Genomic DNA, 13,993 nt, shown 5'->3' on the forward strand with positions numbered 1-13,993 from the left:
GTAGAAATATCTGCTAGGACGTCGTTAGTGCGGTTAATTACTGATTACTGATTAAGCTAATTGGGCGTTATCACATGCTGGTATTTTTATGGTCCGGAGTTCGCGAGTTCCAATCCCGACGATGCTGCAGGCCCTCTGGGTGGGAGGGGCATACTCTCTCTCTCTCTCTAGCCGATCACGGGCTTCTGCGAGGTCATGTATGCGGAAGAGGGTGGACAGCGCTTTGCTCCAAGTGTTTTACACTAGCTGCTGTTTTAACGTTAGCCTTAACCTTCGCCGTCGTGTGATGATCGGAGCGTGGGAACCAAAAGAGATTAAAGTAGGGAGAAAATCCTGGGGGAAATAAAAAAAACATATACATATACGAAGTAATAATAAAACGAAGCTCATGAGAAAAGATTTTGTTCTCCCGTCGTAACAAAGATCATCAGCAGTGCCTCATTTCCAATCCAACTTTTTTTTGAGAACTAGAGTTGGGCGATAAGATGATATGATATTTAAAAAAATGTATCACACATCACAATATTTAAAGGCATTTCTATGAAACACGATATGTATCGTATCACGACCGGGATAACAGTAACGGTCGACTGATTGATGGGTTTTGACGATCGGATTAATTGTCACCGATCTGCAAAAACCCACTCCGATAGCGTTTCCCGGTCGCGTCCGCTGCGGGAGCGGCTGAGAAGAGTCCGCTGCCATTAAACAGCACAAGAGCGGCCTCTAGAGGAGAAATACAAACTTTCACGGACTGATTTTGTCCTGTTATTTGAAGTGTTTTTTGATCCTCTATTTTTCTTAGTAACTTTTCAGTTCGGTTCGGATGGATGCATACGACTCATTTACTTAAATATTTTACTCTTAATTTACATGAATATTTATTTCATTTAAAACAGCACACTACATTTTCATGGTGCAGTCAGTACTATTTGTGTTTGTAGTAAAGTTCAGCAGTATTTTAACACTCGGTGTATCGATTTTAACACCTATCAGTTGATTGATTTAACGAGCGGCTGATTTTTAACTGATCCGCTGTTTCCAGTCAGTCTGAGGTTGAAGAGAAGGTGTGTGTCGTGATCATTCATTGTTTACAATAATGAGCTCCACTGAGGATCAGGTCTTCTAAAGACTGGTTCACGCACCACGCCCTGAATGTCGTGGGCGGGAAGCTCTGTGCGGTCACACGTCCGCGGTTGGAGAAACGGAAAAATGTGGATGGACTCGTATTCGAAATGGTGAATAACGGCAGATCCGCTGCCTGAAACAGGGTTTCATCCTCTGGAAGGAAATCAATAAGTTATCCAGCAGAGACGCGTTACACGTTTCCGTGGACTATAAAAACTACAACAATTCTTTTTATTAAAAAAAAAAAAAACATCATCATCACACTTGTTATCTGCTTATTGTTACACTCGTGCTCTCTCTCTCTCTCTCTCTCTCTCTCTCTCTCTCTCTCATCTACTCGGTCCTGAACGCGTCGGAAAACCAAACGTTACAGTTACTGACGCTGGAGGCTCCTTCCGTACATGATACATAAACATCCCACAAAATATCAGCCGTTACACGTGTCTGTTAATCCGTCCACGTGAAGCGTCCGCCGGAGGAGCTGTTACTATGGAAACGGTCAGGTATTAGAGCGAGAACGTTAATATAAACCTGTCAGAGCTGCTGTTGTTGGAAACTAATCAACACCTCGCACCTTTACACTTCCTGCCTGAAGTTCAGTCCAGGTGGCAGGAACCGCAGAAATGCAAAATCACGGATCGTTCCAGCAGGCGTTAAACCACATCGGCGGCGCCTCGGCCCGATGCAAAGCTGCGGTTTGACGTGAACTTCGTACCATCAGTGTTACTCTGTGATTCCTACTCACCGTTTCTACCAGAGTTCCTCTGTCCTGCTTCACAGTACAAACCTCCTTCAGCCTTTATCCTCCTGCTAAATACCGAGAGAGGACTGCACTCGCTCTCTCTCTCTCTCTCTCTCTCTCTCTCTCTCTCTCTCTCTCTCTCTCTCTCTGTCCCATGACGCTGCCGTGTGAAAGACGTTAAACACAGCGAGAAGTGTTCTGGGATAATTTCATTCCTGTCACTGATTAATAAATGACCAGCGCTCGGGGGAATTCTCCACCGTTTGCACAAACACACACTTCTGACTCGGACTCGGTGATGGACACCCGGGCGACGTATCGTACACACACACACACACACACACACACACACACACACACGATACCGATCATCATAACGAGATTACCGTACACCGACATCACCACACGCTGCGGTGTTACACAGTTTCAGGAGTTTTATGACTGACATTATTGCTCGCTATAACGACGAACTTTCTATTAAACATCTCATTTTATACCAAACATCTGAACTACAAGAGACTGACACTCGCCACCCGGAACACAAACAACTTCTCCTGCGAATAATACCAACAACCTAGCAATCACGATCATGCTGATTATTATTATTATTATTATTATTATTATTATTATAAAACCAAAATAAATAAAAAAGGTAGCTAAAAATAAGAGCGTGAAACAGGTAAATGATTACAATGAAATCAATAATGGCGATAACAGAAAAATACATTTAAATAAAATAAACCAATCAAAATAACATAAAAGTGTCAATTAAATGATTCTACAATAATTAAAATGATTTAAAACTAATGTGCTTCTCAAACAAATAATAATAATAATAATAATAATAATAATAATAATAATAATAATAAGATAGTTATAAGGGATAAAGTGAATTTGGTAATAAGTATAGCATAAGGACAAAAATTCTATAAAAAGAAGAGAAAAAATACAAATATATATTTGTTTTCTTTGATTTGCTACTATTATGTAATGATAACAATAACAAAAAATGTATTAATAATAATAATTAACATTAATAAAATGAATACTATATTCTGCTTTTCTTCAATATTTCCCTATTTATTTATTTATTTGTTTGTTTGTTTGTTTGTTTACTATAGGAAGTGTTTCATGTTTTGTTAACATTATGTATAGTGTCCTTATGGTTTGAGAAAGACACTTACATGTATAAAATTTAATAATAATAATAATAATAATAATAATAATAATAAACTAGTTTTTACTATTATTATTAAAAAAATATCTTTTACATTTAGGTTTACTTAAGTGTTAAATCTGTTCATAATGACAAATGAAAAAGGAAAAAGAATAATAATAATAAGAAGAAGAAGATGATTATTATTTTGGGGGCATGATGACTTGTGTTCTTTGTCGTCACCGCACTTCATCAAACATAACACGTAAGACCTGTTTTCCATTTAAACCTCTCTCTTCATCCATTTCCATCCGCTCCATGCCCGAAGCCTCGAGTCGTTACTGACTCATTACTGACTCATTACGGATTAATTATTGATTCATTACTGATTCATTACTGATTCATTACTGATTCATTATTGATTCATTACTGATTCATTACTGATTCATTATTGATTCATTACTGGCAGAAAAATAAGCAGAAATGTATGTTTTTTTAGACCGCTGAACCATTGATCAATACGGCAACTCAAAGATAAATATCAACCAGTCACACTGAAGGATTTGTACATTGATATACCATAACACACACACACACACACACACACACACACACACACACACACACACACAGAGGAAAGCGAGACGCGATTATGAAGAACGATACGTGACTTTATAGTGAATATTTAACTCTCACAATACCACAACACTTCAGAAACACTTTCAAAACAACAAATGAAATATCGCGATATTTGCGTAACCGTGAAAAAAACATCAATTATCGCGATAAGATAGATGTTTACCTATCGCTCGCCTCTGCACCTGTCTTTAATGCCCGGACACTCGTTTTAAGCTCGTGAATGATCCATAAAGACGCCAATGATGCGGGTTAATAGACCAGCATCGGGACACACCGGAATGTTTCATAAAAGAGAGGACTAGCGCTAAAAATGTGCAGAGAAACACGGAGATGAACTCCAAATTAGCCCAAGAATGTAAAACCAACCAGCTAAGCTATGGTTTAGCTAGAGAACTAGCCGAATAGCTTCGTTACTAAACCCAGACAAACAGCTGCAATGTTTCAGCACGGATTTCTTTTCCTAGTCTGGGTTTGTAATAAACGCGGCTTCGTTGCTAACGCTAGCGAGCTCTGACATTTGGGTTACCTGGGTGATGAAGCTAGCACAGTTAGCAAGGCTAGCTCAGTGGCCAGCATTTCTAATTCAAATCTCACCGTTATATAAACATGAGTCGTATTCTGTTATAATAATAATTATTATTATTATTATTTACCTTGTCCTCGGACTGCTGCTGCGGCAGGTCCGGTTCAGTAATACCACCGCGGTGCCGCAGCTCTGTCATTTTCTCTACCGCGTTTCGGGGGGAAACTTGTACAAAAACAAACAGAGCTGAACAGATGGTAATGTTCAAAGGCTTTAGCGTTTCTGTCAAAGCGAGTGAAGTGCAGCGGGGTTTCGTGGTGCGCTCAGTAGCGCCCTCTGTTGGTGAACAAAGGTGCTGTTCAAATGAAGCATTTAATCGCGCCCTCTGTTGGTGAACAAAGGTGCAGTTCAAATGACGTTTCCAATAGCGCCCTCTGTTGATGAATAAAGGTGTGGTTCAAATGAAACATTCAATAGCGCCCTCTGTTGGTGAACAAAGGTATGGTTCAAATGAAATATTCAGTAGTGCCCTCTGTTGGTCAACAAAGGTGTAATTGAAATTGATCTTTCAATAGCGCCCTCTGTTGGTGAACAAAGGTTCTGTTCAAATGACGCGTTCAATAGAGCCCTCGTTTGGTAAATAAAGGTGCTGTTCAAATGAAGCGTTCAATAGCGCCCTCTTTTGGTGAACAAAGGTTCTGTTCAAATGTCACTTTCAATAGCGCTCCCCTGTTGGTCAACAAAGGTTCTGTTCAAATGACACATTCAATAGCGCCCTCTGTTGGTGAACAAAGGTTCTGTTCAAGTGACGCGTTCAATAGTGCCAGAACGCAAGTGACTGCTCGAATTTCCATACTCCCAGCATGCACCTCTGCAGTCTGAGACACAAAATGAAAAAGTTTAGAATTTTGAAGTTTATAACGGTTAGTTTGGGGAATTATTACACCCCAGAACTCCATGTTGTGTGTGTATTCAGGTCAGTTCTGTGAGTCTCCTGAAGGAACTTGGTGTGTTTTGTGACTTACCATGGACAGGAAACGTTGTGAGGAACCTCAGCACTTATACGGGATGTTCAGGCTGTCTGTTTGTGCTTGCTACGGCAGCACATATACTAAAATTGGAACGATACAGAGAAGATTAGCATGGCCCCTGCGCAAGGATGACACGCAAAATCGTGAAGCGTTACCATATTTTTCATTTGTTAATAACCTTAACCCTAAAAAACTCATTTCAACCCTAAAACGCTAGGGGTTAAGTACCTTCAGGCTCCACTCCTTAGAGACAGAGGAAGACCAGAAGCCACTGGGACCATCAGTACTAGTTCCCAAAGATATACATTAAAGTTTATGGCATTACCACAAGCCATTCTGATAAACTGCCTCACATCATATCTTCAGTGGCTGTCTCAAGTTGCAAATGTGCCAAGTTTGGCGTTAATACGTAAAAGTGTTGATGAGATATGCCCTCACTTCCGGTTTGCAGACTTACCCATCAGATTTGTTTTTAGGTTATTGAGAAACTACCTATAGGGTGCTCTGTAGCAGAAGTTCTCAATTTTGGTTTTTACCTCAGCTTTTTTTTCTATTCATTTTTTTTACTAAAATTGTCATTAGTTTGCAGGGGATATTATTTATATGTGTAATAAATCTGAATTGTGATTTCCATAACTGTAACAAAATGAGAAAACTGCAGACCCCCTGTTTACACTTCACACACTAAACATGTAATACAGAGTTTAATCATAAGTGACTACGTTTACATGGACAGCAATAATCTAATTATTGACCTTAATCTAAGTAAGATAATAACGTGATTAAGGTGTTTACATGAGTCGCTTTTAGAATACTCCAGTCATGTACCCGTTTTACATGTTAATGGTCATAATTAGATTAAGAGCCCGCGTCATTACGTCACCGCGCCACGCCGTCCGACGTCCCTCCAGAATTTCACGTATCAACATACAGTTCGTCCTCGTTATGGTCCCGTATACAGTTTTGGGTGTTTTTATTTAAATTTTTTACGAACGCTTCAAGTACAGTTAATTATTAGTCGTGCTATACGTGCAAATAGACGACTGCTTGAAGCCGTGGGCTGCGTCTCAAATCGCATACTTACCTACTGTATAGTAGCCGAGATGCATGTATTTTTCCCCACTACCGGCCTATAGTAGGCAAGTATGCAGTTTGGGACACAGCCGAACTCTGTTGTTCGCCGTAAAGCGTAAAACTGCCGTGTGTGATCGTGTCCTGTCGCAAAATGCGGTGAAAATGCTCACACGACGTTCATAATGTGATTAAGGTGTTTACATGTCTGTAATGCACGTCCATAATGCGATTAAAACAGGAGTAATCCACCTGTCTTAATTCGATTAGAGCTTAATTAGATTATGACCATAATTAGATTAAGGTTGCTGTTTACATGGTAGTTTCTTAATCAAATTATGGTCTTAATTAGATTAAGAGTGGATTATTGTTGTCCATGTAAACGCAGTCATTAACTGCAGTCATAACCCAGAACCCTAAATCTAATAATCCTATAATCCTCTAAATAACATAAACCCTAAACACCTTTAACACGAACTCTAAAACAACATTAAATTACCCGAATAAACCTAAAGCTCCAAACTCTGACCTCTAATGCACAATAAATTCTAGCTGCTACTCTGATGCTAAAAATGTGTTGCTTGTTGTGTTGATATTGCCCTCTAAAGGCAGACTGCAGTACTACACCCTCCTGACTAGAGAGACCAGAAACAAGATGGCGGATAACGTGTTGTGTTTTTAGCGTTCTGTCCCCGACGCCGAGTCCCGACTGAACACATGCTGTGTGTTTGGTGTGTGTTCTCAGAGAGGACAGTCTCAGGACGTCTCTGAGCGGTGTGTTGTGCTGCAGCGAAAGAGAGACAGCACACACACACACACACACACACACACACACACTGAGGGGGACGAGGGGGAGGGGGCGGTGTGTGTGAGTGATCACGATAACAAAGGACTGATTACATCACCACACAGAGAACCAACCAGAACACCAGCCACTGCTCAAATTTCCATACTCCCAGCATGCACCTCTGCAGTCTGAGACACAAAATGAAAAAGTTTAGAATTTTGAAGTTTATAATGGTTAATTTGGGGGATTATTACATCTCTGAACTCCATGTAGTGTGTGTGTATTCAGGTCAGTTCTGTGAGTCTCCTGAAGGAACTTGGTGTGTTTTGTCACTAACCATGGACAGGAAACTTTGTGAGGAACCTCTGTACTTATACGGGATGTTCAGGCTGTATGTTTGTGCTTGCTACGGCAGCACATATACTAAAATTGGAACGATACAGAGAAGATTAGCATGGCCCCTGCGCAAGGATGACACGCAAAATCGTGAAGCGTTACCATATTTTTCACTCTTTGATAGCACAAAAAATATTTATACGGTGATGGAAAATACAATTCATCTTTATCAACATTATTACACATATAAAGATGTCAACCGACCATATGGACAAACCTACTGCATTTCAGAAATCCGAGAAACAAGCTTTGTTCAGGTTGGTCCCACGATGATGTGACTTAAATTTCGTGATGATTAAATAAAATGTTTGGTGAAGGAAGAAGATTAACCCAAAGCCTTATAGCAACCTGTATAATTTTAATCTGAATAACCCCAACATTAATAACTCCAATCCTAATGATATAAACCCTAATAACCCAACTATAACTTTAACATTAATAACCTAAACACCAATATCCCCAACCCTCTGACTCTAGCCCTAACGTCACCAACCCTAATAACTCTAACATTTATACCCCCAAATTCTTAGCTTAAGACATCCTTCACTATGTGAAGTATTTATATTGTTTCCAACAATGAAAGTTTTTCCCCCCCTCAACATCAGTCGAATTTACTAGGACAAAAGTGTCAAAATGGGTCTTTTTTTGTGTGTAAGAATGTAAGAAGTACATTAATCACCTCTTACATACTTCTTGTGCTTCTAATTTCCCTCCACGGGTTGTATTGAAGCCTGGAGTTAATCGAGTTGTGGTTTAATGGCGCCCTCTGGTGGAAATCAGATTATATTACCGATAAGCAAACCTGTGACTGTTAAATTAAACTTTATACACAGTTCTGTATTTGAGCCACATTATTAAAACTGACATAACGTTTTAAATGTTAAATTAAAATTCAACAGTCGCCAGGTCATTGTGCTGGGAGACAAGGAGGTCGACTACGACCCCAACTTTAAACTGTAACTCAACACCGAACTGGCAAATCCCAAATATTCATGGCGGAAAGCCATGGTCATAAACTACACTGGTGAGGAAGAGAGAGACTGTGGACTTCATACACAGGGCTGTATTCAAGTCCATGCCTCTGTTTTAGACAAGCTCCACCCCCATGTGCTTAACTCTCACACAACCACTGAATGGTGCCTAAGTTTGTTATATTTAAGATCTAAATATTGATGTGTGTAATTCCAGTATTAAATCCTCACTACACTGGAGGACTCCCTGCTCCGAGAGCTCGCCACGTCCACGGGCAACATGCTGGACAACGTGGAGCTCGTCCACACACTCGAGGAAACCAAGTCCAAAGCTAAAGGAAAAATCCATTCCCACTAGCAAGCGATATGAGTTTATTTTGTCTTTGTGCACGGCACGCAGACGTGATTCACTCAAAGGCAGCAAGTGACGTCTGAACTGAGATTTTCTTCATTATTATGTGTAAATTAGGTGTGATGTAGTAAAGCAGATCACAGCACTTTGCTCAAATGATTTCCAACCATCTGACGTGGTCTTCCGCTCCCCACTCCTAACTTTAGTTCCTACCTGTGTGGTGTGTATAGTGACATACACGCTGACAAAGCTCAACGATATAACTGTGCTAGAGAGAGGATGTGATCAGTAGATAATCAGTAACGCCTCTATGTGGTGTAGGGAACCTCTCGCTGGAGAAGAGTAAGAGGAAGAAGCCGTGTGATTGGCTGCCTGATCAGGGCTGGGAGGATATTGTGCGTCTGACTGAACTTTTCCCAAACGAGTTCGGCTCATTGATAGGCGACATGGAGAAGATTCCCACCGAATGGAAGGATGTATGTTTGATGTTAATCGCTCACACACGGACACGTTTGTCGTCGATGCTGGTGATCTCAGTAACAGTCAATACATTTCCCTCCCACCCCGTTTTATTAGTGGTATGACCTGGATGCCCCGGAGCAGGCTCCCTTCCCCGTGAAGTACGCGGAAAGCCTGACAGCTTTCCAGAAACTTCTTCTTCTGCGCTGCTTCCGGGTGGACCGAGTGTACCGCGCCGTCAGCGACTACGTCACCATCACCATGGGAGAGGCGTAAGAAAGAGGGATCACTCCTAAAGTGTTGTGTATCTCTAAAGCAGTGTTGTGTATCTGCAGTGCCTTGCATAAAGCATATTCATCCCCCTTGAGCTCTTCCACAACCTGGAACTTAATTAGCATATTTGATTCATGGCTTGACTTTATCTCCTCACTGTCTTCTGCCATTAGAGCTCTGCAATGTATAATGTCACATCTTTTTCAAGGAGTGGCCCAACTTAAGAGCAAGGCTTGGAGTCTGGTAGGAGTTATTTTCGTCATCAAACCCAGACACCTTCTTGACAGCTTGGGTACGAGGACATTCAGCGCGCGCACGCATTGGCGCAGGGAGACCTGGACTTCATCAGGTCCTATTCCAAGCTATTGGAGAACAAGGACAAGTACATCCTGAGTGAGGACACAGCTCACCTCTGTGTGTGTGTGTTGAGTTGAGAATTAAGTTAAATTAACTTTAATTGAAAGTGCATTTTTCAATCATCCAAGCCAGGAAAACTGGGTTATACCACAGCTTATAAAACTTTATTCTCTCTCTCTCTCTCTCTCTCTCTCTCTCTCTCTCTCTGTTGTAGCTCAGTGTAAGCGACTGGAAGGAGGTTTGGATAAATTGGAGGAAGCCAGTGTGCAGCTCGCCGAACTCAACACCAAGCTGGCCGAGCAGAAAGTGGTTCTGGCCGAGAAGTCCTCCGCCTGCGAGATCCTGCTGAACGAGATCTCCACCAACACAGCTGTCGGTCAGTATCGATATACGTAAAGCAATCTGATTTGTGACCCTGATAACCAGATATATTGGATATCGGATAGGATTAGGATCGTGCTAACTCCTGTGTCATTAATGAAGCCGAGGAGAAGAAGAAGCTAGCGGAGGAGAAGGCCGAGGTGAATAAAGTGATCTGCGTGGAGAAACTGGATGCTGAGAGCTCTCTGGCCGAGGCTCTGCCCGCGTTGGAGGCAGCTCATGTCGCCCTGAAGGACCTGGAAAGGTCTGACGTCTGTGAGATCATCTCATGTCGCCCTGAAGGAGTCTACGAGGACATTCAGCGCACGCAGAGACGCAGGGAGACGCAGAGGTGCAGAAAGAGACGCCTCAGAACACACTGAGAACGCCGGTCTACACAACGTCCATGAGGAGGAATGCAGTGGGCGTCGGCCTGGTGTTCGAGGCTGACCTCTTCACCACCAAACACCACTCACGCTGGGTCCTACAGGGAGTGTGTCTCTGTCTCAACGCTGACTGATATCTCTCTCTCTCTCTCTCTCTCTCTCTCTCTCTCTCTCTCTCTCTCCCTCTCTCTCTCTCTCTCTCTCTCTCTCTTCCTCTCTCTCTCTCTCTCTCACTCTCTCTCTCTCTCTCTCTCTCACTCTCTCTCTCTCTCTCTCTCTGTCTCCCTCTCTCTCTCTCTCTCTCTCTCTCTCTCTGTCTCTCTCTCTCTCTCTCTGTCTCTCTCTCTCTCTCTCTGTCTCTCTCTCTCTCACTCTCTCTCTCTCTCTCTCTCTCTCTCTCTCTCTCCCCGAAATTCCAGTTTTCTGTTTTGTTTCACTATTAAATTGTATTTTTAGATATTTAGAGAATTACACTGTTACAGTTCCCTCAGTTGCAGTTTAAATAGCTTTTTTAAAATGTTCACTATAAAAGTAAATAAATAAAAACGATAGCAAGAGAAAATATCTTGAATGAGATCATAATAAAAACCATAAGAGCATTCAGGCCATTTCTAAACATTTCAGCCATTTCATATATGGACTTGTTTTGTTCTCTTGGTGGATAATTTTGTACATTTCAAGCATTTGTTTTTAACATAACAAAAACAAGTCCATTTCAAAAGCTGTGAAATTAAACAATTAAGAGTTAAGATGAACAGTTTCATTATTTTTATATATATGGAAAAAGATATGGGACACGTTGCTGTTTTGAATCTTTAGATTACATGTTACATTTGACAGGAGAGAAAACATTCTATAATTAAAAAAAAAAAAAAACTAATAATAAATAACTAAATGATACATAAATAACCGCAGAACATCCCTGTAGCACGGGGCCGATATGAAGTTCTGAAGTCAGTAAGAATATCTGAATTGGTTGTGGATGTAAATACAGCTTTATACACGGTGTACTTTTCAGCTACGATGTGCTGGAGGGAAGAAATATTAAGTACGTTTGACTACATTCAAATGGCCACGTCACTGCTCTGTGGTTCCTGGTTCGATCCTGAGCTCGGGTTACTGACATCTTCTCCCCGTGTTCGTGTGGGTTTCCTCTGGGTTCTCCTGTTTCCTCCCACCTTCCAAAAACATCAGAACTGCCTATTATAAACTGCCCCATGGTATAAGTAAGTGTGCGGACCTTAGTGCTGTGTATGCATGGTGCTCTGCAATGGACTGGCATCATATCCAGTTCGATTTCTCCCGCGTTACACCCAGGGTGTCCCTGGGATACGCTTCGGATCCGAATAAAGCAGTTACTAAAGATGAATTAATGAATGAATGATTAGTTGCTTCAGATTTTTTATTAATATCGTTAAATCTTACACCAGAACTATACACTGCCAAGGATTGGTTCTTGTTTGTTTTTAGTCATAAACTAGCGTGTTTGCGTAGATAGTCAAGCACCATAATGGGGTTATATATATATATATATATATATATATATATATATATATATATATATATATATATATATATATATATATCTCTTGGTAATCAGATAAGCTGCTAGTTCAGGATGATGTCACATTGTATGTAAAGTTTACATCTTGGCCAGATGCACTGTCAGGGTTTGACCATTTGATGGCGCCACAAATCAGCACTTTTCTTCGCTGCGGGTCACGCTCTGGACTTGGGCCAGAACTCAGGCCTTTCCAGCCTCGCCTATTTTTAATCTCTCAAGATGGAGCTCTTTATTAAGTCCTCTGTGTGCTTGATTCCACATGACATTTCAGCGAGGCCTCAGAGATCAGGAGAGAGAAAGAGCGTGCTCCGAGGGAATAGAGGGGCTGCTTTGTGTTCTTTTAATTATAATACTAACATTATTTCTGCAGATTGTGTTTCACTGACCCTATATATATGTGTATATATATATCTATATATATATATATATATATATATATATATATATATATATATATATACACACACACACACTACCACCCCGTATTTACAGTATCTCAGTATCCCCCTCTCCCCCTCCATCCCTGAAGGGAGGATTCTCCAGCCACATTTCCTGCAGAAAAGAAAAGAAACGTCAGTCAGCCGTAAGACAGGCCGGGGCTGTACTGTGTGTGTGTGCCATGGAACCCGTAGCCGTTAAGAACCCGTTGTTTGAGTCGCGCTTTAAATCGGAGAGAGAGCTTTTGTAATTTATGTGCGATCGCCATATGTTTGTACTTGAATTGGACATATTTCGGCTCGCTCAAACGTAACCCGCCGGTCGCAGGAGGAATCCGGGACGCCCATATAGAGCTTGATATATATTTCCTGACTACAGGAGATCGGGAGCTTGGAGTCTGTGGAACAATTCACATCGGCATCAATTATTGACCGAACAGAGCGGTGAAAAAGAAAGAACCAAAATCAACATTGTTCCTTTTCTTTCTTGCGTTCCTGGCTGCAGGAGCAGCTGAGGTCAAAGTTCACCTGCACCTTTTGTCCTTTTACCCAGAGGTCCTTCCTCACAGATACCGTCCCACTGCCTGAAAGTCTTAAAGAAACGTTCAACTGTTCACTAAGTAAGGAATACATGTGGTGCTGTCCATGTGGTGCTGTGCACACATGTCCATGTGGTGCTGTGATAGGAAACTAATCAACAGCGCAGTGGTGTGATGAACCCGGAGTTCGCCTCTTTTTTACTCCTCTTATACCACAGCAGTTCGCCAACGATTGCAATTTATATTTTAAATCGTCACACTGTACTCGTTATCCGTTTATAGTTAAGTTTAATGTTGTCAAACGTCGTCCTTGTTCTCTCTCACGTTATAACAGCTATAAACAGTTGTTCCCTCACCTCACTCGCGCTCTCTCTCTCTCTCTCTCTCTCTCTCTCGCTCTCTTTTTCACTCCCTTGAAGTTACTAAGACAAAAAAATAAATAAACGCAGCTTGTCGTTGTTACCAAGAGACCACAGAAAGTGTAAACTCCTCTGTCTTCAAGATGTCGGAACGGTTAAAGTGCGGGAACTGGAGACTCATTACAGAAAACCTCCCCTTTTCAGCGATTACACGTTTTCAGTCTCTGTGAACAAGCTGTTAGTACAGAAACCATAACGTGTTAGAACTGCGACGAGGCGCCGTCAATCGAGTGAGCGCAACAGACGGAATATTACTCTACTTACTCGATCTTTAGAACTGTGTATAGTTTAATAGCTGAAAAAGATTCACCCTCAAACGTTCCTTTTGTATCTAGTCATTCTGTAGCTTTAGCTAGATAAATCGTAGCCGAAATCTCCACGCCAGCCAGCAATAACGAGGCAA

General features: G+C 41.4%; 1 protein-coding gene, 1 long non-coding RNA gene and 2 other non-coding genes across 6 annotated transcripts in view; 3 read left to right on the forward strand and 1 right to left on the reverse strand.

Annotated features, from left to right (window-relative positions):
• The window catches only part of cds2 (CDP-diacylglycerol synthase (phosphatidate cytidylyltransferase) 2), a 26,555-nt gene extending 22,062 nt beyond the window's left edge, over positions 1–4,493 (reverse strand). Inside the window, exon 1 of one of the 2 annotated variants that reach the window (XM_017451913.3) lies at positions 4,319–4,493. In XM_017451913.3, coding sequence (XP_017307402.1) covers positions 4,319–4,387 — 69 coding nt within the window. In that variant the 5' untranslated portion in view covers positions 4,388–4,493. Of the gene's footprint in view, positions 1–1,873; positions 1,952–4,318 lie in introns of those variants that run through there. The other variant, XM_047149889.2, reaches the window with a different exon arrangement.
• A 782-nt stretch (positions 4,494–5,275) lies between these two features.
• LOC124626200 (U6 spliceosomal RNA) lies at positions 5,276–5,382 on the forward strand. Its single transcript, XR_006980897.1, has one exon. It is a non-coding gene; the product is annotated as a U6 spliceosomal RNA (small nuclear RNA).
• A 2,094-nt stretch (positions 5,383–7,476) lies between these two features.
• Positions 7,477–7,583, forward strand: LOC124626199 (U6 spliceosomal RNA). The gene has a single exon (XR_006980896.1). It is a non-coding gene; the product is annotated as a U6 spliceosomal RNA (small nuclear RNA).
• A 232-nt stretch (positions 7,584–7,815) lies between these two features.
• LOC108255453 (uncharacterized) lies at positions 7,816–11,333 on the forward strand. 2 transcript variants are annotated; one of them, XR_008393266.1, is made up of 5 exons: positions 7,816–9,272; positions 9,373–9,527; positions 9,737–9,921; positions 10,100–10,261; positions 10,369–11,333. It is a non-coding gene; the product is annotated as an uncharacterized LOC108255453 (long non-coding RNA). The 2 variants fall into 2 exon arrangements; XR_006980886.2 differs by having other exon boundaries at positions 9,373–9,921.
• The last annotated feature ends 2,660 nt before the right edge of the window (positions 11,334–13,993 follow it).

The sequence above is a fragment of the Ictalurus punctatus genome, chromosome 22 (assembly GCF_001660625.3).
Source record: "Ictalurus punctatus breed USDA103 chromosome 22, Coco_2.0, whole genome shotgun sequence".
In the NCBI taxonomy this organism is placed as follows: Eukaryota; Metazoa; Chordata; class Actinopteri; order Siluriformes; family Ictaluridae; genus Ictalurus; species Ictalurus punctatus.